Consider the following 25,198-nt stretch of genomic DNA (forward strand, 5'->3'; position numbering starts at 1 on the left):
TCCTAGGATGTGGTGGGTGCTCAACAAATATCAAGCTGTGCTCAGGTCGGTGCTTCCCTGTGAATTTAGATCTCTAAATTTAGGCACCTGACCAGATCTGTCCTCTGATACATGTGCACAATACTTGTTAATTTCAACAGCAATTGCTGCGTGTGTCTAAGGGCAAAATTTGGCCTGTCGTGTTGGAGTTTGTGTTAGTTTGTGGGTTGGGTAAAATGGATTTTGGTTATTTTTTACGTTTTGATTCTGTGTAAATCACATATCATCCATATGCTGCTGAGCTAGAAATTAAGTGCTTCGGTTTCTTTGTCTTCACAGGAACTTGGAATAAAGCATCCACTGCATCGGAAGAAACTTCAGCTCGCTCTTCAGGCACTGGGGTCAGAAGAAGAAAACAATCATGGAAAACTGGATTACAACTGGGTTACCAGTAAGATTCGTTGCACTTTAAAGTAATTGCATCTGTGCTTTCTAAAAGTGTGTTTACAGGGCACACTGCTGGCAGCAGCATGTAGGGTGTGTGTAGCTACACACAGCAGTGAACATCAGGCTGCATCCACACTGCAGTTTGTAGCTAAACATAGCAGTATAAGGCTCTGTCAATGGGGAGGCCGCTGGGAGCTGCTGGAGCCTTCTCCTGTGCCAGAATCTTTCACTGTGGCAGAGAAAGGCTCTGGCAGCTCCCTGCAGTGGGCACTGCTGGACCCTCTCCCCAATGCCGGAGTCTTTATCTGCTACAGAAGCCTTTCCCTGAGGTGGGGAAAGACTCTGGCAGTGGGACACTTCACCACTAACAGTAGCAGTATGAACAGGGGAGGCACTGCTTGGGCATGTAGAGAGCTGCATAGGGTACATACCCTAAGTGTTCAGGCATGTCTTTGCTCACCTAAGCAGTGTTTCACTGTCCGCACAGCTGTTCATACCGATGCTAGGGGGACCTGCTGCATATGTACTCTACATGCTGCTGTAAGGAGCGTGCAGTATAGAAATACCCTAAGATAGGGGCAGGGGGTTAAGGATCCTGGATAATTTGAGTATCCATGAATACCCGCGAGTAATGATAACATGGAGAGTGCCAGCTAGATACATAACTGCCCTTCGTCTAAAGGTGTTTTGAGTTAGTAATAAGAACAGGAGTACTTGTGGCACCTTAGAGACTAACAAATTTATTAGAGCATAAGCTTTCGTGGACTACAGCCCACTTCTTCGGATGCAAACCATTATGAGTTAGTAATATGTGTTTTTCTTAGGGTGGTTGGATGATATTGGACTTCCCCAGTATAAGACTCAATTTGATGAAGGAAGGGTGGATGGTCGAATGCTCCATTACATGAGCGTTGTAAGTAAATGCCAGGTTATTTTCTGGCATATTTTGTGTTCTTGGTTTTGGTTGTTGTTTTTTTTTTCAAATGCAGAGTGACATGATTCTAGGTGGTAAATTGGAGCCTCGCTAATCGAAAGAAACTTGCTTTTCCTGCTATATATCATGGTGATTCCAAAAGTATTACCCAATTAAAGTTTATTTTACCACACACTCAGAAAATGGAAATCAGGAGACTTGTTTTCCTTATTATTTATCGCTTATGTCATAACTACATAGAGAGTAAAATTCACCCATTTGCAGATCAGCAGAATACCTATGCATGACTTAGGCCCAATTGTGAGGGCTTAAGATGGGACTTAAATGATAAGTCTTGCACTCGCCCTCTGTGCATGGGTGAATTTTATCCAGAGTGAATAGATCTATTATATGGAAGATAATATAGTTCACATAAATTAAAAACTTAGAAGATTAACCTCATTTGCTTTTACAAAACAGAGAATGGAAAATCTATCTATATATCTTAATAAAATTGTTCAACAGAAAAGCAGCTTATTTGGTCTTGTTGGATTTTCTGCAGGTAATTTTAAAATGGTTGAATTTTCCAAAAATCCGTTCTGCAGATTTGCTGGATGATAGCAGAATAGTGATTACCAGAGTTCAGCTTGTCAGAAATTTCCCACAGTTTGCAATGAGTTTTAAAATCAAATATTTATACAATAGTATACTGTAATTGTCTGTGTGTCTCCCCCCCCCCCCCAGTGTTGTGTGCCACTAATCTGTAATGGAATGTCAGACATTGTCAAGTGTATTCAGTGGTATGCCACCTTCTACTAGCTACATCCTACAGAGGATATAAACCCCAATAATACTACCTATGTGACTGTTTCACAAGTTATCACTAATATGGAACATTTTAAGGACCAAGTTTTCAAAGATAGTATTGTAAGGTATACTTGCAAAATATACCCACATATCTCCATTGTGCCTGAACATTTGAGAATTATGTGTATAAATGTGTATGTGAAAATGAGGTAACCCTATGCCTATTTAATTTGCAGACAAAATTGGATGATTTTCAAATGCAAGTGCAGTACTTGTAGACACAATTGGTGTGTGTAAATTTTATAGTCACAGCATCCATCTACCTATTGAAAATTGGGCCTTTGTTCAAATTCATATTAACTATTTCAAGTAGATGGACTTAATTCTTCTCTCTAAGAAGTTTAATATTAAATGTTCAGTATATTGTTACTGTTCATTTGAGTGACTAGGGTAGGAAAATTAGAGCAAGTTCCTTTAATCTTTAAATCAGGATTTTTCTTTAAAATTTATTCTAAATAATTAAGACTAAGCTTAATACAATTGGGTGGTATTTTTTAAATATGTCAGACCAACTTCTAACCTAGTTCCAGCACCTTAAAACACCATGGATGAAATAGGCCCAGAGTGTTTTGTTTGAAGGCAGATAAGACATAATGCAACTGAGAGGCAAGGTTCTGTTCTTTCCTACAGATTTGAATGGAAACTGAGGGTCATATACAATATGATCTTTTAAAAAAAAAAATTGGTCACAAAAGTGTTTACTAATATCCTGTGCCATGAACATGCTAAATGTAACCATCTCATGCCAAGATATTGGTTGTATGTACTTTGTGCATTCTATACACTAGCACAGGGGAGAAGGCTAAGATCTTCCTATATTAACTTACTTACAGTGCTCAACATGTTCCGTTTTGGACGCTGATAAATAATGGTGATTGTAAATACTGCTGGGTTTGCTTTTTCAAATTCATATGAACCATTGCAGAGGAAAAAGACATGCATGCAATGAAATTCACTCCTGTGCAGAGGTTCAGCACAATGTCTATGCCCCACATAAGCCCTTAAGTGCATGTAAGTCAAGGGGGAAATGAGGTATGGCTAGATTTACGGAGGTATTAAAGCACCTAAAGACGCAGAGAGGTACCTAGTGGGATTTTCAAAAGCAGTGAAGCAGGTTAGGTGCCAAATTCCCCATTGAAATCAATAAGGGCTTTGCACCCTTACTCATATATGTGCTTTTTTCAATCCCACTAGGCATTTATCTGCATCTTTAGGTGCCTAAATACCTTTAGAACTCTGGGCCAATGTAAATTTGGGGGAAAATTTTACTCAGTGTGAGTTAGTTGACTGAAGCCTCATGACAAATTTTGAAAAAAATATGCAAAGTATTCTGTTGCTTACAGAGCATGTTTTTCTGAATTTACTTCCCAATTTTTTGTGTGTGTTTGGGACATTAATATAAAAATAGGGTATGTGTTTTTAAGACCAGATTTGCTCCTGCTATTTAAGCCTCTGTTGAAAGCGTAGGGCCAACAGGCCCATGGAAGGCTGTGGTCAATTCAGTGGTGACTTAAACAGTGGTATAAATTACATAGGGGCTGCAGCTGATTGTAAAGAAGTATAATCTGCACCATTTGGTATTTAAAACTAGTATAATTTACATGTAAAGAGAAAGAGGTTTGTAGCAGGAACTGTACCTTCCTAATAGTTGCTTTTTCTGTGGCACTTCCCCCTTTAATTTTAGATCCATTACTATGTTTTTAGGCAAAATCCTAACCATGCTCTGTGACCTAATGAATTGTAATAACTAAGTTTACCCTAAATCATTAACTGGAAATAGAGATGTCTGCAAAGTTGAAATGAAACCATATGGAATTCACATGGTTCAAATGCAAACAAAAAATTCAAACTCAAAATTCAGACGACATTCATGATAAAATTCACTAAAGTTGGTAAAACACGTGAGTGAGCCTGAATTAACCTGACCAGATTTGGGGGTTTTACATTTTAAACCATGTAAATATCTTCATTTTGTATGACTTTGACATGAAACCAGGTGAAGCTAAGGAATTTTAATTAAGTTTCATGTTGCTTTTTGGACTAATTTGAACCTGCAAATCAAAGCAACATTTTTTCAGGGTCTAAGTAGGTTTTGTAGAAAACCCTACAGAGTGAAATTAAAGAAAATATATGGATAAACCTCTGGAAAGTGAACTACTGGATTTTCCATGGAATTTTCTTATTATAGTTCCCTGAACATATAGGTGGTTAGAATGGAAGTTAGAGCACAAGCTGAATTGTAGTATTAGTTTGATATAAATAGCACTAAAAGATGGGAAGCCAGATTCCCTCTCACATAGGTATGTCTAAATCCATTGAAGGCAGTAGAGTTGCGTCTACTTACGCCACCAATGAATTAGACTTTGAGACTTAAACTAAATAAGCATTGCTTCATGGCACAGTTCTGGTTGAATGTGCAGATTTAACTTGGACATCTCCAGATTTTGAGTTCTTAACTGTGCAATAATGCAAAAATATTATGATAATGTAACTTTTGCATTTAATATTTTATAATATTTGTAATGTAATTTAGGATCTGTCAGATTGAAATGTGGCATGCAAATGTAAAGGTCTCTTTTCCTGATGTGTGAAACTTCTGAAGTTAGATGCTGAAGTGAAAACAGATGTAGAAAAGTGTGATCTTTCACACTGAATAGATTGCAAATTTATAGGTAAATCTGGATCTGCCACTGAATAATCGCCACAAACATCTCTACACCTGAAAAATAAACAGGATTTAAAATTCTGGGTATATCCCTCTGCACCAAATGATCCAGAAGGTGGACATGTTCGATATGTACTTGGGCAAATGAAAATGTATCATTTCTTTGCTCTGGAAGTAGTAACAAAAAGTTTTAGCTGTAGCTAGGTTTGAAAAAATACTGAATTTGAGGTGATGTGAGGGGAAGCTGCATAGAGTCAAAGCAATGTCAGTGCATGTAGTCTGCTATTGTAGTTGCAGAGTGACTTTCAAACTTTGTCATTGCAATTAAAGTGTATATCAAATCCATAATGAAGAGACAGCACAACTTTCTTCCAACTGTGCAACTGATCACATGCAGGAAGGACTGTGTTGTATTTGAAAGGACATGAGCTGCTGTCATTTTTTCCTTCACCTTTCTGATGAGTTGCCCCCACAAAGCCATTTTACGAAGTGTGAATTCGGAGCACATGTGAAAGGTGCCAAGCTGATAGTCCCGAAGAATGAAATCTTCTGTTTCCTCCCCAAATAGTGAGCATGTGCCTCAGCCCTGACCTGAAGGTGAGATTGTAGCTGTAGCTCAGCCTCATCCCAGTCAGTCCTTCGCGTCTCTGTGAGACTGATAATAGGATGTCACTTTTGATGGTAGTGTAAAGAGTCTCTAGGGCACTTCCCTGGTGGGGCGGGGCCCCTCACCATGCCCAGTTGCCACCACAGGTTTGGCCTAGTATAGTCCCCAGTCTCTTAGGGTACATCTACATGGCATAAAAGCCCCACAGTAAAGCCGCAGCTGGCCTAGGTGAGCTGATTTGGGCTGTGGGCTAAAAATTGCTCCATAGACATTCGGGCTTGGGCTGGAGCTTGAGTTTTGGGACCTTCCACCCTCGCAGGGTCCCCTCAGCCTGAATGTCTACGCAACCGTTTCTCAGCCCCACAAGCCCAAGTCAGCAGCTGACCCAGGCCAGCCACGGGTTGTTTATCCCCATGTAGACATACCCATAGCCCTGGTAGTGGCCCCGCCCTTGTGGGCCTGCTTACTTTACTTCTGGCTGCGGGAAAAGGCATTAGTTCCTGTCAGCATAAACCAATCCCCTCTTGGGGTCAGTAACAAGGCGAAAAAGGTCAGCGGCATCACCTTGTGTCGGGGGTGCCTGGGTAGCAGCTTTACTGGAATCCTTGTGGCTGTGTAGCTGAGTCAGCCCCTCCTTGTCGGGTTTGCCGGACTCCTCGCACAGCTGGGAGGCATCTGGTGTGAGGGTTCCTCTGGCTGTTCCAAGAGCTCTCTAGTTGCTCCCTTCTCAGGGTTCCCCCTTGCTGACTGCACCTTCCCCCTTTTTAAAGCCTTCCTCCCTACCATGCAGAATTGACAGGGGCAGGGCTACTTTAGCACCCAGAGCCGCCCAAGCCCTGTCAGTGTGGGGTTTATGCACCTGTCACAGGTGGTTTTCATGATTTCGTTCAACTCACTTTGTAGATGCCTACAGCCACCAAACCATTTCACATAGACCCCTCAACAGCCTTTATAGAGTAGCACCTTTCCTCTCTAGTGAGCTAGTGGTCAGCTCGTCTTGTCAGTCACCTGACCATCCAGTTCCTGATCAGAAGCCCCTGAAAAACATTTATCAGCTACAGTAGGTTTGAGGCCAGCATGACTATTTCTTTGTTTTACTATAGGAGCTGCCTCTCTTTTCATGGGGACGCTCACTTTTTCATATAAGCACTGTGGCTGGATTGTTTTAAAAAAACAATTTTTTTTTTTTTTTCATGTGAAAGCTTGTGTCTAGGTTGGATTAAAATTTTAAAATGAGCTTGATATTCTGTGTTCAGAAAGTTACGTTGCTGGTTGCATTGGTGATGACAGGTTATGGCACTCTCTCTCCTAATCATTCCGCAGAATCCTTTCCACTAACTTCTGTGCATGAAGGAATTTACACAACAGCTGGTAGAAAGACTTCTGGGAAATCTAGGAGGAGGCAGGCAAATATATATATATTTTTTTATCCTTAAAAATTACCCTAAGGAGGGGCTATCCTAGCATTTCTTAGATGTGGCACTGTAGGCAGACACCTACATCTATCTTTTCAGGGCATACGTTATTATAGATTCCAAAAATAAATGGGTGTATGTTTGTGTGTGTGTGTTTTCACCCCTTTTTAATTTTTCACAGGATGACTTGCTGTCCCTGAAAGTTGTTAGTGTCCTTCACCATCTTAGCATTAAAAGAGCCATCCAGGTCCTGAGAATAAATAACTTTGAACCCAACTGTCTGCGCAGGAGGCCGTCTGATGAGGTAACAAGTTTTAAGTGAAGGCTAAATCATGGAGAGTATAATCCACTGGTTTTCCTTACAAGTGATTCTTGCTCTACCCACCCCCACTCTTGACTGCTGCCCGTCCCTTACTTTTTCCCTTCCTTCAACTTTCATGTTGGGCTTTACCTATCTGGGACTCTGACCCCTTTGCTTCCCTTTACCCCAGCCTGTTGAGTCAGTTCCTTGTGTAAAATCTCCCCTCTCTCTCTTTAATTAATGACTGACTGTTTCTGGAATATATTCTGTGTTGTGCTATTTTAAGGATGGAAGTGGAATCTATTAATTATCTTGAATTAGGTGCACAGTTCCCGGTAAAGCCTTGTTAAGTCTTTATTAAATCTGTCGTTTTTTTAATATTTACCTTCTAAAATGGGTTGAACCTTATAATCAAATATTATCTTGGGCTACTGCTGTAGCTGTGTTTGTCTTACAGGCAGCTTGCTCTCGAGAGGGAATTATGAAACTAAGATAAGGCCACCAGAACTGTGGTTCAAGATGCATCACATTTTTCTCTAAGGGGTGCCCAGTATAGCAGTTCTTTGGGGATAATGGATTCTTACATATACTGGTATAAATTGAAGTCACTCCACTGAAGTTAACAGTGGTGTAAAACTGGTGTAAGTGACAGCAGAATCAGGCTTTTTGCATTCATGGACGCAGCTCACGTAATTTTACCGCACTCGCTGCATGAGAGATTGGGTTGGGGGAGTTAGAATGTTGACCTCCAACCAAGATAACCAATCAGCTGCATATGCATGGATCAGATCAATATTTCTTCAGAAATCTTGCAGATATATATAAATTCCAAGTTCTGAATTGGTGTCCTGGTTACAATGAACCATTTCAAATCACAACGCCTTGTCTAAAAGCTTCCGACAAGTTCTCATAATGTTCACAGGAGCATGAGGTAGCTTTCTTTATTCCACCCTCCAACACCAGTACCACCAGCCTGTTCAACACACATTAATAAATGATCTTGAAATACCAGACTCGAAGGTGAGGATGCTGAACAAGAGACAGCAGCCGAGGAGCATGAAGAAGAAAATCTCTTCAACTTGTCACGCACTAAGGTGCCCAGCATCTCTTATGAAAACATGGGCTGGACCCATAAAATTTAGATCTGATTTGAAATTTCCCAATATTTGGGGGAGGGGCATGGGTTTTCTGGGATTTTGGTCTAGGTCATCTCCAGTCTGATAGTATAAAATGCCACAAGGTACCAATAAAAAAGTAAAGTGTTATGCATTTGAGAGTGGAAGGTTGGTTAAAGTGAAGGGCAGAGAAGGAATTGAATTAAAGTTGGAACTAAGAAATCTTCATGACTGTAACTATTCCCATTTACAGAACAACATCACCCCATCAGAGGTTACTCAGTGGACCAATCACCGTGTAATGGAGTGGTTACGCTCAGTTGACCTAGCAGAATATGCACCTAATTTGAGAGGGAGTGGTGTGCATGGTGGACTTATGGTAAGGGTTTAGTGTTTCACTTATAAGAGAGTCCAGATAATATTTTAATACTATATATGGCTAAAATCAAGTGTAACTACATGTTGCCTTGTTAGCAGTGTCTCTCTTTACTTCAGTCTGTCCAAATGGGCAGTCATCTTTAGTAAGCTTCTTGTTGTTAGGAACCTTTATAAACACTGATGTGCTGGCCATTTAGGTAACAAAGTTTCTGTACATCTAAATTTTCCCTTGCATTCTTTTTCAGATAAGGCATTCTCTACTCCTTGCCCTAAACTGTTTTATAGTGTTGTTGTGTGCTGGTAAACAGTTAGATGTGCTTCTGTAATGGGCGAGTATTTTGATTCCTGTGTATAGTTTGTGCATCAATTTGTAAACTACTTCGGGATCGTTCTGGATTTCAGGCACTGTCATTAGTAGAAATCTTCTTCATATAGTGATATTAATCTCTGTTGGCTCAGATACCACAATCAAGAGCGCCATCTAAGTAACTAGGATGGTAGATCAGATTCTTGTACAGAAACTGATAGAAAGCAGAACATTACTGTGCTGTTTGAGAAACACACCACACAGAACACTTTCACTGTAAGCCTATTCACTTTCCATTATCATTGTCGTTAAGCTTAAATAAAGTTTCCGATATTAAAACCGAGATGAAAATTACACACTATCATACCATTATCAGTTTATGACAGGATCTCTCAAGCGCTCTCTCTTGCCATTCGTCCAATCAGAGTAACATTTAAAAAAAAAAGAAAGAGGGTGGTGGGAAGGATATTTTACCATAAATGAAGGCATATTTTAAACACAAAGGTGGGGTCAGTCTTACTTTCCCTTGTTTACTGGTTTATTACCACTGAGAACTCTGCAAAACCACAGGAATAAGCCTTTCTAAACCCAACAGATGTTAACTGGAGTAAGTGAGTGAGGTTCTGTGGCCTGCATTGTGCAGGAGGTCAGACTAGATGATCATGATGGTCCCTTCTGACCTTAAAGTCTATGAGTCTAACTCTTTTCTTCTCTTTTATAGTGCATTTCCCCTAAAAATGGCCTATGCAACCCAAAAAATGCCCATAAAGTCTGGCATGGCTGCTGGCATCCTCAAAACCTAATCCAAGGGTATTGATTTGATTTCAGTTTGACTTTCTGTGGTTTGTTTCATAGGTCTTGGAACCTCGTTTTAATGTGGAAACCATGGCGCAGTTGCTGAACATCCCACCAAACAAGACACTGCTGAGACGCCATTTGGCAACCCATTTCAATTTACTGGTTGGTCAGAATGCCCAACATCAAAAGCGTGAAGCCATGGAATCTCCAGACTATGTCCTTTTAACTGCTACTGCCAAAGTGAAGGTAGGTCAATGCTTATTACTGTCCAGTGTTTGTTTGTGGGGGAGGGATAGCTCAGTGGTTTGAGCATTGGCCTGCTAAACCCAGGGTTGGGAGTTCAATCCTTGAGGGGGCCACTTAGGGATCTGGGGTAAAATCAGTACTTGATCCTGCTAGTGAAGGCAGGGGGCTGGACTCAATGACCTTTCAAGGTCCCGTCCAGTTCTAGGAGATATGGGATATCTCCATTAATTTATAAAAAAAAAAAGCAGCAGTTAAATTGCCCCTTTGTCAGACATGTGGTGGTTTTACAAGCATTCAGGGTGCTGTTCACTGACGCTCTGTGGGGCAGAAGGGAGGAAAGCTAACTCAGTTAGTAGAGCATCACACTTTTAATCTGACAGCCCAAGATTCAAGTTCCTGCTCAATCCAAGTGCTTTTTAGAGTGGGAGGATGATCAGTGGTGAAGATGGTAGACTGAGTGAGGAGATCTGTAGGACCCTACCAAATTCACAGCTGTGAAAAACGCATCCCTGACTGATATCTGGTCTCTCCTGTGAAATTTGATCGTTTGTGTAGTTACCCTATACTATACAGATTTCACCAAGCAGACCAGCGTTTCTCAAACTGGAGGTCCCGCCCCAAAAGGTGGTCACAGGGAATCGCAAGGTTATTTTAGGGGAATCGTGCTATTACCACCTTTATTTCTGTGCTGCCTTCAGAGCTGGGTGTACAGAGAATGGCAGCTGTTGGCCGGGTGCCCAGCTTTGAAGGCAGCGCCCTACCAACAGCAGCACAGAAGTAAGGGTGGCATAGGGTGACCAGATGTCCCGATTTTATAGGGACAGTCCCGATTTTGGGGTCTTTTTCTTATATAGGCTATTACCCCCCACCCCCATCCCGATTTTTCACACTTGCTGTCTGGTCACCCTGGGGTGGCAATACCATACCAGGCCATCCTTACTTCTGCGCTGTTGCTGGCGGCAGCGCTGCATTCAGAGCTGGGCTCCCGGTCAGCAGCCATCGCTTTCCACCTGCCCAGCTCTGAAGGCAGCAGCACCACCACCAGCAGTGCAGGAGTAAGGATGTCAATATCACGCTCCCCCCTCCCTCGCCCCCCAAAAATAACCTTGTGACACCATTTTCCCCCCCCTCCCCATCACCTTTTGGTCAGGACCCCTATAGTTACACCACCATAAAATTTCAGATTTAAATATCTGAAACCATGAAATTTTAAGATCCTATGGCTGTGAAATTGACCAAAATGGACTGTGAATTTGGTAGAGCCCTAGAGATCTAGAATCAGTTCCTGGCTCTGCCACAGGCTTTGTGTGTGACCTTGTGTGATGTCTCTGTGCTTTAGTTTCCCAGTGGTAAATGAAGATAACGCTTCCTTTCTTCTGCCTTTTGCCCTGTCCCTTTATATTTGTAAGCTGTTGGGATAGAGACAGTCTCTTACTCTGTGTGTATTCAGTATTTAACGCAATGGGACCCTCCAGGTGCTACTGTTACACAAATAATAAGAAGAATGAGGACCTGTTTCTTCCTGGTTTTGGTTGTAGTGAAATTTGAAATATTGAGGCTAACGTGTTTAGGATCTGAGCCTCTATTATTTGCTTGCACTTAAATACCTGATGGAAGAATAAAAGCTTAATTAAATCCAGGCTGAGTAAATTATCGAGTTCCTGATTTTATGACAGTTTTTTCCAACTTTTTAAGCCAAAAAAGCTTGCCTTCAGCAATTTTGGAAGTCTGAGGAAGAAGAAGCAGGATGATGTGGAAGAGTATGTGTGCCCGATGGAACTGGGACAGGCATCTGGAAGTGGATCTAAGAAAGGATTTAAGGCTGGCTTGGATATCCGAGTGTATGACGATGACGATTTGGATAGACTGGAGCAGGTGAACCAGCTTTTGCTGTTTACATTTGGCGATGGCGCTGTTGGGTTTGAGTGGCAATACCCAGTGTTGTTTACCTAGGCTTGTTTAACTCCTTGTCACCAGCAGTCATGGAACACCATGATACTGCCAAAAAACATGCTTCCTGACACAAGTCCAAAGGAACTACTTATGCACAGAATTTGGACCTTAATTTGGCACAAGTAAGCTTTTCCACAATGCCAAAACTTACTCCCCCACAATTGGCATAATGTAGAATGTTTGTTGTTTAATCCACTTACTGAATCACCACCACAGATGAGTATAAATTATTTTTTTCCCTGTAACCTGTTTCTTGTAGATGGAAGATTCAGAAGGGACAGTGAGGCAAATAGGAGCATTCTCTGAAGGCATCAACAACTTGACAGTAAGCCTTAAGATACTGCCAGTAGAACTAAAGCGTCCATGTTTTGAATACGGCCCAAAACCTTAGACAACCTCCTGTACTAAGAAATGTCCCGAAGTATTGCCAAGCACAACTCTGCTTCACTCTTCTTAGCAGATCTTCTGTGTTCGGGACCTGATTTTTTTTTCAGTCCCTGGGTGGTTGCTTTGGGCAGGTTCCAGTCTATTGCAGAACTTGGTGAAAGTTAGTTTTTATATTGTGAAACTCCATCTAGCCTTAAGTAGACTGAAAGTCCAGAATTATTGTGCAAATCGGAGTTCTGCTTATATTTAAAGCTAAGATTTTGTCATGGTTATTTTTAGTAAAAGTCATGCACAGGTCATGGGCAATAAACAAAAATTCACAGGAGCTGTGACCTGTCTGCGACTTTACTAAAAATAACTGGGGGAGGTGGGGTCAGGGCTAAGTAGGGGCGGAGGAATGACAGCTGGAGTCCCATGGGGGAGGGACTGACAGGCTGAGCCCCCCCTGCCATGGGAGGGGGGACACAGGCCCAGCTCTGGCAGCCACAGCAGGGGTGCGCAACCTCGGGGGGAGGGGGGGCACGCAGCCTCCACTCCAGAGCTGGCTGCAGGGCAGGGGCACAGAGTCCTGGCTCCAACCCCAGCCACAGCTGCACAGCCTGGCCACAGGGGGAAGGGAGAGGGACACACGGCCCTGGGAAGCCGCGAGAGGTCCCACCTCCAGCCCCGGCTTCACCCGCTGACAGCTGAAGCCGAAGAAGTCACGGCGGTCCGGTAAAGTCACGAAATCCATGACTGCTGTGACCTCCATGACTAAATCGTAGCCTTAGTTATAGTGAACCTCCACAAAGAATCTCCCATGCGTGGTTTGGTTTCGGTTGGTTTTCTGTAAAATCATGGGCTCCAGCCTGAACCCAAATCTGGTCGTTTTGCACCACACTGCCAAGGGGCTAAACAACAGCCAGATACCATAGCTGAAGGTTCCCTGGTGGGGAGGAGCCTCCAGTAGCTGTGTGTGTAGAGCCTCCAGTAGCTGACTGCTGCATCACCACTGGTGTAGGGGTAATCCTGCTGGGGAAGAAGGGTGTGGCCACTATGCTCAGGCAATCGTTGGCTGGTCAATGGCCCTTTATAGGCAGAGGCAGCCAGGCATACTGTAGAGCAATCCTGGGACTGATCTACATTATGCCAAGGACCAAAACAGCTCCAGGATCAGGGAGCTGCAAATGATTCTCTACTGTCATCTCCACCCAGCATAGACTGGATGCAGAAGAGGACTGAGGCGAATGACTTCACCATAGAGGTTTCACTACAGTTGCATTGCATTTTATTTTCCTGAGACTACACAATTCTGAGTTCTTAATTTTGTCAGAGTCAGTGTTAATTCTTCCTTTGTTTCCTTTGCAGCACATGTTAAAAGAAGACGAAATGTTTAAAGACTTTGCTACTTGCTCTCCTAGCGCCAGTATAACAGATGAAGATTCAAATGTGTGACAGAATACCAATAAAGAATTCAATTTCGTATATGCTAGGAACATCATCGTTATATGTGATGGGCAGCAGATCATGTACATTACATTGCTCTTGCTTCTGTTTGTTAGAAGTGATATTTTTGGGTGGATAAGGAGAAAAGGTGCCTATTCTAAAGTTGCCATAAAAGATAAACCAACCAGACACTGGTGAGTGGTAGTATGATTGTTTTAACTATATTTAATGTACAAACCTGTGACATATATTCCAAAGTATTGCATTTACAATTTGCTACCATAATGCTCTTTGTTTATTCATGTAGTGAAATGTACTGTTTCAAAATAATATGAAACATGTAACTTGTAAATAACCTGCGTCCGCACTCAGTGTGGCTTTCAGCTGAAAAAAAGATATCACTGGTGCCCTATTTTAATAGATATGTCCAAAGTAAATACCAGTTATTTCTTTTAGTATCCAGGTCCCACTGCCCTACACAAAACTCAAGGTAACTCTTGACTGTTGCTGTCTTATTTTTATACTGTTTTATATAAAAAAAATTATATGAAGTGCATGTAAAGCAGAAATTTTATTTTGTGACATAAAGTGGTGAAAGGTTCAATTGTTTTTTTAAAGGGATGATCCCAGTTTGCAAACCAGCTGGTTACTGGAAAAGTCGTACTGACCTTTGAACTGTTTGCTTACTTTCATTTTTAATTTTTGCTAAGTGTTGTCAACATTTTTAGGTTTGGGATGAAGCTATTGTGAAATGTAGATCTGCTTGCATCACATTTCTAAATCTGTAATATCTGAAATTTCTCTACTTTTCTTTTTTCCTCCAGCAGCAGCTATTAACATTAAAATAAGGTTTTAATGGTTTTAAAAATATTCTGGAAAATTCACAGCTTGAAATTGAGGAATGCGCAGTGTGGAGAAGGATATTTCTGTGTTGTGTTTCCAATAGGATGGCTTGTATAGTTGCAAAACTTATGTAGAGAAACATATAGGAAATGTATAATTTCCCAGCATTAAACCTAAGGTAGGGTTTTGCCTCAAGAATAAGTCCAATACCAAAACACGTTACCTAATACTTATGCCTCTGTAAAGCACAACTCCTTTCTGCTTTGAAATAATCAGGTTTCTAAAATTCTAACTAGCCAGTGAAAATCTTTTGTTGGACGTTCTATAGAACATGATAGTTCTTACCAAAAAATGCTAGCTCTTTGTCTGTTAAAATGATGATTGTTAAGGTGTTGAATGTTGCATGTATTGTAGCACAATGGCATGATGCTTCATTACTTGTGAAGAAAAACTACAGCTAGATTAATTACCTTACCGTGTTGTGTGCTTTAACAGACGGGTTTTATTAAGCTTTTCATCATAGTTCTTGTTACAAGCATTGGGAAGGAGCTGTTCTAGACAAATTGCTTATTACAGTCTAAACAATGTTAGATTTATGGTAATTTCAGTACATCTGATGTATTGTTACAGAAGTTGGGAAGGCAACAGAGACGTTATCAAGATTTTTAATGTGGGCTTCTACAAGTTGCTGGGAGGGATTTGAGACTTTTTCTGATGTTTAGTAGTATAACTGTATACACTGTTACCAATCTGTTTTTTTAAAGGATGGACAGCCTAGGTTTATATTTATTTATAACTACAATAAATTCAATAGAACCAATTACATTATGCATTACATTGAACTCTGCCATTCGTTCCTGACTAACTAGAGAAGGCAAATAATTCATAATGAATTATTTATTCATTATTCAAAATTATTGACAGAATAATTTCTGCAAATAATTCTTGGTCAATAGCAGGGGTTCTCAAACTGGGGGTCGGGACCCCTTAGGGGGTCGTGAGGTATTACATGGGGGGGATCGCAAGTTGTCAGCCTCCACCCCAAACCCTGCTTTGCCTCCAGCATTTATAATGGTGCTAAATATAAATGTTTTTAATGTATAAGGGGGGGTCACACTCAGAGGTTTGCTATGTGAAAAAGGGATCACCAGTAAAAACCGTTTGAGAGCCACTGGCCTAGAGCTTGTTCATCAGCAATTTCTTGTGATGATTTTATATTTGAGCTATTTTGATTGGACAGGTAGGTCACATGGTAAGTGTCTGTTCCATGACTGGCTAAGTGTAACACTTGGAATAAGGTCTCCAGTGAATTTTAAGTTTGCTTTCTGTGAATATCTGCAGTATAATTACTATTTGTTTTGAAGTAGTGCCCAACCAAGGATCTTGTTGTGCTAGGCACTGCACAAACACAAGAAGACATGGGCCCCTGCCCTTAGGAACCAATAGTTGCTTAAAATTCATTCGTTTGCAAACTCTCTTGGAAGTGACCACAATAGTTAAAATATTCACAGAAAGAGATCCCAAGGGGATTATAAACATAAATATTGAAACAAATATTCACAGAAAGCTGTTTTTTCCCCCCATCCAGCCCTATCAATAAGCCTATTTGAGAGCTTTCGATGTTCATTTGTTTTTAATTTAATGTAAATAGAGGTCTATTCAAAATCATTCTTTTCAGCAGTTTACTGGTTGGAAAAAGGCCATCCTATCCAAGCTACCTATCATCTGAACTTTGATTATTTTATGGAGAGAGTAATATAAATGCTAAAATAAAGTCAGGAAGTTAAAACAAACATACACTTCTTATGATATTTTACATTTTGTGTGTAAAGAGGGCAACATAAACTAATATGTATTGCTGTGTAAAAGCAAATAAAGTCTGTTGGAAAATACCAAATATTTCTGGGCTTCTGCATTTTTAAAATAATATCTCAATTGTCTGTCTTCTTTATAGTTTCAATTGACCTTAGAATACTTTTCAAACTAATTTTCTGTTATGTTCTTGTCATTTAAAAAAAAAAAAAAAAGCCAAGCAGAATTCCAGTGGTGGTGTATTTATTCATCCATCCATTTACAAAGTTAGGGAGACAGATACCACATAACTTGCAGTGATTGGAAAAATATTTTCTGTGTGTAATTTAGATGTACATCTCTTCAAATCTGGAAACGAATATGATCCTGAGAGATGGGGAGGAATACTTCAAAGGGTAACTGCAAAGCTTTTAGAAGCAAATTAAGCAAAATCTCTTCTATTTCCAAATCAGTAAAAGATCGTGCCCTCAGATTAGGGAAATGCTCTGCTTTGTGTTCTGTCCTCTGAAGAGGGGCCACCCAGAATTGTTGGCAAGCAAATAAGAACTGATTTCCAGGCTTTTTAAAAGTTTCTTGTAATTTCTGAGTCTCTGCAGGCCCCTGATTCTGCTACTGATTGGCATATTAAACAGTTTAGTTCTTTTAATCATAAAAGATTGGACACTGGGGACAGTTGAAGATTAAGGAATCATCTGCTTGGAGGTGAATAGTTGAATCTGTGGGTGCAGATTTGTTTTCATAAAGAGAAAGCACAGAAGAGAGAGATGAGACAACAAAAAGAAATGTTAGGCCTGCCAACAAATAAGGAGAGAGAGAAGATTGAGTGGGGGGTCACTGAAGCACTGGCCAACATGAAAGGAAAACTGGGAGCTTCAAAACACTAACATAGAAAGGAAGAGAAATTAATCAGTGATATTAAAGGTTACAGCTAGATTAAAAAGAGCAAGAACAGAGATGTGCCCCTTAATCTTAGCTCTGAAGAAGTTGTTAGTGACCTTCATGAGTGCAGTTTTTGTGGAGTGGAGAGGGGCTGAAGTAGCTCAGGACGAGATTAGAGGAGAAGAAACCTAACCAGTAGAGAGTAGATAACATGCACAAGAAGGATGTGCAAGAGAGAGGGGAGGAGAAAGATAAGTAGTTGGTAAGGCCTGTGCATTTGACGTAGGATTTTTTTTAGGTTGAGGGAAGAAACACAAGCATACCTGTAGGCTAGTGGAAAACAGTCAGAGGGCAAGGAGTGCGAGGATGGGAAGTAAAATGAGATGGTTGAGAGATTAAAGGCAGAGAGTAGAGGAGAGATCTCCACATCAGTGACTGCTAGGAAAGGAGGGATGGAGATGAGAAGGAATAAAGTTCTTACAGGACCGTGTTAATTTTATTTTTGGAAATATCGATGAGATCCTGGGCAGAGGAAGTGGTTTCATTGAAGAATTGAGGTTTGGAAGTAGCAGAACTAAAACTGGCCTGGGTTCATCCATCCAAATGCTATGAAAATGGCATGCATCTGACCATCATGTTTAGCTAATCCAAGAAGAGAGAGGAGGGGGATGGATTTTGTAAGACTGGAAAAGCTTGTTTATATTAACTGTGTTATATATTCATAAAAGGTGCTGTATTGAACAGCCCTAGTGTCTGGGGTTCTGCAGAAAAGGACCTAGGGGTTATAGTGGGCGAGAAGCTGGATATGAGTCAACAGTGTGCCCTTGTTGCCAAGAAGGCTAATGGCATTTTGGGTTGTATAAGTAGGGGCATTGCCAGCAGATCGAGGGACGTGATCATTCCCCTCTATTCGACATTGGTGAGGCCTCATCTTGAGTACTGTGTCCAGTTTTGGGCCCCACACTACAAGGAGGATGTGGGAAAATTGAAAAGAGTCCAGCGGAGGGCAACAAAAATGATTAGGGGGGTGGAGCACATGACTTATGAGGAGAGGCTGAGGGAACTGGGACTGTTTAGTCTGCAGAAGAGAAGAATGAGGGGGGATTTGATAGCTGCTTTCAACTACCTGAAAGGGGGTTCCAAAAAGGATGGCTCTAGACTGTTCTCAGTGGTACCAGATGACAGAACAAGGAGTAATGGTCTCAAGTTGCAGTGGGGGAGGTTTAGGTTGGGTAGTAGGAAAAACTTCACTAGGAGGGTGGTGAAGCACTGGAATGGGTTACCTAGGGAGGTGGTAGAATCTCCTTCCTTAAAGGTTTTTAAGGTCAGGCTTGACAAAGCCCTGGCTGGGATTATTTAGTTGGGGATTGGTCTTGCTTTGAGCAAGGGGTTGGACTAGATGACCTCCTGAGGTCCCTTCCCACCCTGATTTTCTATGATCCTAAGCCTAGGACAACACAGGCAGGCAGGAACAGCATAAGCTTCCCCACTTTGTCATGCCAATGTGCTCCCATCCCTGACTTGCAAGGCATTTCTCTGGGGCAAGTGGATAACTTAGCTTCGATTCTTTCCTTATCCTTTCTCCTGGGTTCTAGTTATTGCTAGCAAATTTTGCAAAATGGACAAGCGTCCACTAAGAATGCACCTAAGACCACCCGCTCATTTCACACAGCCCACTGAAAAGCTGTCAGATGGCAATGAAGTTTGGTCTCTGCTGTCCTGAGCTGAATTTGAACCAGTGTTCTCAATATGAAAGGCTCCATATTCCCATGAACCACCCAGTCTCCCTAGAACGGCTTCTTTGTAGTGGCTTTAAAAACAGAAAAGGATAAGGTAAGTTAAACAACCAGTGCTGGAATTAACAATAAAGGTGTAAAGTCTGAGTAACGCACACCGAAGAACTGATACTTTGTGTGAAAGCTACCCAACCTGTTCAGCTGGTTTCTGGTATTGAGCTGGATGAGAGCACACCCAGAAAAATGTGTATCTGCCTTTCCGGAACTGTGACCCGTTTACACAGCATAGCTCTGCTATTGGTGTGACTTTTTTCTGGAAAGCAGTGGGTGAACATTGTGCATATTTAAAGGCATGACTTAACCCAGTGACCACGCAGCTTTCACTGAGAGGAAAAAGAAGCTACCCCAGAGCATTCTGCATGTGGGAATATCTTTTTTGCAGAGAAAATGGGCCAGAAATTATCACAGGAACCTAACGAGAAGAACAAGGCTGACATTATCATTATAAACGAGGTGTTCAGCCAAGGAGTGGTCCATGCATCTCAAAAGCTGAAAGAATACCTTGGATTTGAAGATTCTCAGAGCAAATTCCGCCCAGCCATGGATACTTTAAATGAGATCTTTTTGGTGAACTTCATCAGTTTCTGTATTGAAAAAGGAGTGGAGGAGCGTATCACGACCAGCAAGATGACGAAGCAACAGTCTTTGCTGCTTGGGATCGACTGGATCTGGACTTTATCAGGAGCCGACAAACAAATCAATCTTCAGATCGCCGTGCAGTCTTTGCAGATGGCTGAGCTCCTCCATGATGAAACTGGGCCCAGCAAGGAAGCCACGTTAGCAGACCAGCCTTTCAAAAACAAAAGCAGGTTTGAGAAGCTTCAAGAGTTCTGCACGCTGGTGGGACAAGACTGCCTGGGCCTCTTTATAATGTTTGGAGTGCCAGGGAAGCCTAAGGACATTAGAGGAGTCATGCTAGACAGCATCAACAAGGAGAAACGAAAAAATCACCTGTCAGGCGAGAATGCTCTAAGGCAGTTCGTCTTGAACACTGACAGCTTCCTCTCCACTAAAGAAATGCTTGAAAACTGCCTCTGTAAGAAAAATGGGCTCAAGGAGGTGGGCAAGGTGTACATTAACTTTCTTTAAACTCTTGGTTAATGGTAAAAGGGCTGTGAACCCAATCACCAAAGAATATCCAGTACTGGTCTTTCGATCATCTGCATTTCTTTCTCACGCACACACTATCGAACATAGTTACTTAGTCCAGGCAGTTGATTTTTATAGGACCCAAGATGATTAACTCTCTCTAATTTTTAAATCAACACTATATGCATTCCAGAAAATGTGTTTGTGCCAGAGGCTTAATTTTAAAAATATTCTGTTCTTCAGAACTTTAATACTCAACACCCAAACCTTTGAAAGATCTTTTGAAAGAGTTGAGTTTACTACATTTACTTAGAGAGTGGGGGCACGTCTTAGACAGAAAGTTGCTATAAAGACAATATATTTATTTTTTTATTATTTGGAATGAGAGAGAAGGGCAATGATACTATGATTTTATAATGCTGGGTGTAAAATCTAAGTTGTTTCATTATTGCATTATTCAACCTGCTTTGGCATGGGTGTAGACTGAATGATTGCAAGAAGCTTTCCTATATGTAACTCTTTACACTAGTAAATGGTAGTCTGTTAATCGTTGTTTATTGTATTGCTGTAATGCCTAGAAGTCCCAAATGAATTTGGAATCATACCTTGCAGAAAACACCGAGTAAGAGACAAAATCCCAGCCCCAAAAATCACTAAATCGATGAGGCAGACAAAGTGGGGGTATGTAGGATTGAAAGAAAGCATCAATATTTGGTTAAAGGAAAATTGTCTTGCAGAGTATTTTAAAGACTAAAAATAGGGTGAAATCCTGGCTTGACTGAAGTACATGAGAGTTTTGCCATAGACTTCAATGGCAATAGAATTTCACACTGTCTTGTAAACTTCCCCATGTATTACATAGGCTCTCTCTCTGCTTTTAAGAGGTACAATTATTTCACAGAGATTAATTATTTTTTTCAACATTTTAGGATTTAGTCATGCTCCAGTGTCAGCCACATTCTTCATTTTCCACCCTTCTCCCTGCCTAATCTCTAGTTAGCAACATGTGAGTTTCAGGTTGTATAATCCCAAATACTTTCTTTCAAGGGAAAGCAAGTAGTGATTATGTATATAAGAGGAATTTACAAATTCACTGTGTAGTCACAAATTAAATGACTTTGGTTACTTGGGGGTGATACTTTAAACCAGCTTACACCTTCAAGAGACTTTACGTTTTATACATGTGGATATTTAACTTTTGGGATATTAAGTTCCTTTTCACAAACCTTTTTCATATTTTTTCTACTTTAAGTTGTATAGTCAAATTTCTATTTTAATGTCAAAATTTTATTCAACAAAATCAAACATGTAAGATTGAGAATCAGTTAGCTGATTTTACTGAATTTGCAACCTTTGTGGTTATGATATTAAGGCCTGATGTAACTCAGGCATACCTCTGCTAAAGTCAGTTGCCTTACACCAGTATAAAAGAGAGCTCAGAATCAAGCCTGGAATTCCTAGCAGATTTCTGTGACGCATGGAATTAGGCCCATCGATGAACTGAAAATACTAGAAGAAAAAATAGTAAGGACACTGAAATTTGTCTTTAAGTGAGCAGCCAAGATCCACAACTATTAGCTGTCCTATTAGGAGAGACCTTGCATATGCTAAAATGATTCTTTGAGATGAGGGTTGTCTACAGAAGTGGTTCTTAGTGTAGATTTCAGTGTATTTTGAGTATTGAGGGGTTCAGTAAGGTGGAGAGGATAAAACCGCTCCCTTAAAAATGGATACTTTGGGGGTGACTATCCAGCTTTTTGTTTGAACTTGATAGCACATTCCATTCCCTTCCCTTCATTGTTCTTTGCAAGGATTTTTATAAAGTCCTGTGAAAGCCTCAGTTATCCATTAGTTTGATAACTCTTATTTATTAATGGAGTTAGTGAGGAATATTTTGTTAAAATGGTTTGTTTCAACAAAAAATGCTATTTTTGCAACATTGAAATATTTCAGTAGAAACTTTAGATTTTGTTGAATTCTTTCAGTTTTCCTTTGGGAAAATCAAAGTGAAATGTTTTGCTTTGGGCTGGGTTAACCTGAATTGGAACATTTCAGTTTGTCAAGACAAATAGAAAAGTTTAGTTTCAGGTCAATCTATTAACCTGTGTCCATCACAGCTGTTGTGGTACCTCATGGGAGTTGTAGTTTTCATGCCTCAAATGCCATGTAGAAAAGAGGGGAAGTTCATGTATTATTTTTATGAATGGTATGTGTGACTCAATGTCTCTGCTTCCTTTCGCATTGTTACACTGTGTTAATTTCTTTCCTGGAACAAAGGATAAGCACTGAAGAAAGCATGTGTTGCATAGGCATTTAGAGGGAGGGAGAGGAATGGTGTATCAAGAACTGCCAAGGTTTGAATGGAGTTACCTTGGAACTATGCTAGAAGACAACGGGCTGGACCAGAGGGACAGGACACATGAGAACAATGTGACCAGACCTCTCAACCTCCCAGACTCTGTATCATCGCCTGCCTTGTATGTGGGGAATTTCCTGGAATGGGGAGCGATACCTTGAAGGAGGACTGCTGGGGCTACCTTGTTGACCCAGCTTAGTATGTTCAATAAAACAAATTGAGCCAGAAAGAGCGGTTTTATTTTTTTAAAAGTACAAGCAGGCAGGCAGGCGGTTCCCAATGTGTTGTCAACTACTCAGGGAGCAGCCTGGGGAGCCCCAGAAACAAAGAGCAGACAAGAGGAGGAGAGCAGTTCCTGTTTCTAGCTCCCTTTCCCCATACTTCCCATTGCCCCCCCCCCCCCTTAGCCCTATTCCCTTCTCTGTCACTGCCTGTCTTCCCATCTCTACCCTGCAGGTTAAAGTTGGCCCATCCACCAGCACCAAAGTTTCTGCCCAGCAGGAGGGGGCAGCTCTGTCTTCTCACCTGTTTCCTGTGAGGGGCTACTGCAGGACAATGGGAGCCAGATTTGGGGGGGAGAGGGAGGTCTGAACATGACTGAAGTGTGAGACAAAGAAATAAGGGGTGAGAGGACTGCAATGAGATCCTGTTTTACCAGGGCAGGGTGGAGGAAATCCAGGACCTTGTGAGGTTTTAAGTAGTCAGTCTCCTCTAGTCCTTCAAGCTAAAAACCCTTTTTTAAAAGTAAGAAATGTAATTGAGTCATTTAACATTGCATGTGCAAATGACTAACTGACTTTCACATGGTTGCATTTACTAGTATTCTGTTGTACAGCTCCCTGTACAATTAAAGTACGTTAGCCATAGTACAGGTTCTTGATGTTTTTAACTCAGTAATGAACCCTTCTTAATATTACCCATTGGTGGCTGAATGTAGGTGATTCTACAAGTTAGCCTTATCTACTCTTAAGAAACATGCAAATTTACATGCAGTGAGTCAGAGATGAGCAAACAGAATATGGGCTAGTATGTAGTTTTATGTTAGAACTATGGGATGCCATAAAAACACTTCCTTCTGACTTAACTGTAGTGTATTACAGCTAAATCATTAGCAAATGCTTTAGTGAGCAGAGGTAGGAAATGAACTCAAAGGAGTTCTATGAAAAGACCTACAACAGATAGTGCTGTCTAGAATTGTGTATATTTGTAGCAGCATTTTGGACAACTTCATCATCAGGAAAAAACCCAATATGAAGTATTAATGGCAGGTGCAGTATGTCTAGATCATATGGTGAACTCATTTGTGGGTGATTGTAACTGTATGTTGGTGGTGAAAGCTAATCCATTCTGGACAGTGTCCATGCTAGGATCCTGCATACCATGGAGAAGGCAAACACTGGACATCAATGTTTCCTCCTGGAACACAATGCTTTCTACAAGCATTGCCTGCCTACATCAAAGCCCAATGTTTTTTCAAGGAGGCTCTTTTTTGTAAGCAGAACCTACTGGGGAAAGTAAAGGCATGTCTGAGTAGTGTCCCGCTGGGTGCTCTACTCTAGGTGTCTCTATGTTCCCCCTTAGGCCCACATATGCATTGTGCCATGAGGGCTAACCTCTCCTCAGTTCCTTCTCTACAGCAGAGTCATAGCGAGAACTCAAGTAGTGAAGCATGGAGAGGGGGACATATCTCAAAGACCCATAGTGACTCACCTTCTGCAGTAATAATTTGCCAACAGATCTCAGCTTAAGTATAGGGAAAAATACTATCAAAGAACTATGATCCTATTACACTGTAATGACATTTGCAAATGCTGCTTTTAATAGTTACATATCTAAGGCTGGTATGGAAGGTTTTCTTACAAATATCTGTTTTTGAAGAGGCCTCTGCTACTAAAGATGATGTACTAAAATCCTAATGGCAGAAAATACAATATGGTTTTGATTACAGACGGAATTTATTCTTCCACAAATCTAGCTAAGGAAACAAGTAGTTGGGTAAGAATAAGGTTTTTTTTTTTTTTTAACCTTTGTTTTTCAATTAGTCCTTTTCCCACCCATGATAGGATTTTATTAAGAGGTAGCAAGTTCTTTATCCATGTACCTGCACAGCTGGCTTTGCAAAGTTAACACTTACATGAAATGACAATCAGCAAAATATTTTATTTCTTGCACAAACATTTTGAAAAAGCCAGTAAGTGAATATGCATGATAAGTAATACAAAACAGCTTGTGATTAACCAGCTATAGAGTTGCTCATAAAAAAAAAAAAATCTTTGGGTATGTTTGTCCTCTAGAAATAGAAGCAACACCAATGCTTTACTTTAAACGTGCACATATTGCCTGTTCCAAAGACAGATTTAAATTAATAGTGGGAACACCTCAGTTGTACTTGGAGGATGCAGTACAGTTCTACCGAAGCCCAAGTTTCAGACTGTAAGAAGCACACCTTGACAAATCTCCCAGCAGCAAGGCTACTAAATGTAAAGAAACCTAGAATGAATAATAGTATAATCTTTTCCACCTGTTAAGTGCAGAATACAAGGCTGTACATAGGCACAAAAAGAGGTCCTGCAAATTACAAAGATACATATTACTATGAGGTTATAGTATTAATATTACT

At 40.8% G+C, this 25,198-nt stretch overlaps 2 protein-coding genes across 15 annotated transcripts in view; both read left to right on the forward strand.

Moving 5' to 3' along the window:
- PPFIBP1 (PPFIA binding protein 1) overlaps window positions 1–15,471 on the forward strand; it is a 171,846-nt gene extending 156,375 nt beyond the window's left edge. For all 14 annotated transcript variants that reach the window (XM_034783095.1, XM_034783084.1, XM_034783103.1 and 11 more), the window contains 8 exons: window positions 319–430; window positions 1,251–1,339; window positions 7,075–7,197; window positions 8,563–8,688; window positions 9,850–10,038; window positions 11,734–11,913; window positions 12,251–12,316; window positions 13,726–15,471. In XM_034783095.1, the coding sequence (XP_034638986.1) occupies window positions 319–430; window positions 1,251–1,339; window positions 7,075–7,197; window positions 8,563–8,688; window positions 9,850–10,038; window positions 11,734–11,913; window positions 12,251–12,316; window positions 13,726–13,812 (972 nt within the window). In that variant the 3' untranslated portion in view covers window positions 13,813–15,471. The remainder of the gene's footprint in view (window positions 1–318; window positions 431–1,250; window positions 1,340–7,074; window positions 7,198–8,562; window positions 8,689–9,849; window positions 10,039–11,733; window positions 11,914–12,250; window positions 12,317–13,725) is intronic.
- A 3,196-nt stretch (window positions 15,472–18,667) lies between these two features.
- REP15 (RAB15 effector protein) lies at window positions 18,668–21,056 on the forward strand. Its single transcript, XM_034783216.1, has one exon. It carries the CDS (start codon window positions 19,521–19,523, stop codon window positions 20,220–20,222), a length of 702 nt encoding a protein of 233 aa, XP_034639107.1. The 5' UTR covers window positions 18,668–19,520; the 3' UTR covers window positions 20,223–21,056.
- Window positions 21,057–25,198: the final 4,142 nt, after the last annotated feature.

Source organism: Trachemys scripta, chromosome 1 (assembly GCF_013100865.1).
Source record: "Trachemys scripta elegans isolate TJP31775 chromosome 1, CAS_Tse_1.0, whole genome shotgun sequence".
In the NCBI taxonomy this organism is placed as follows: domain Eukaryota; kingdom Metazoa; phylum Chordata; order Testudines; family Emydidae; genus Trachemys; species Trachemys scripta.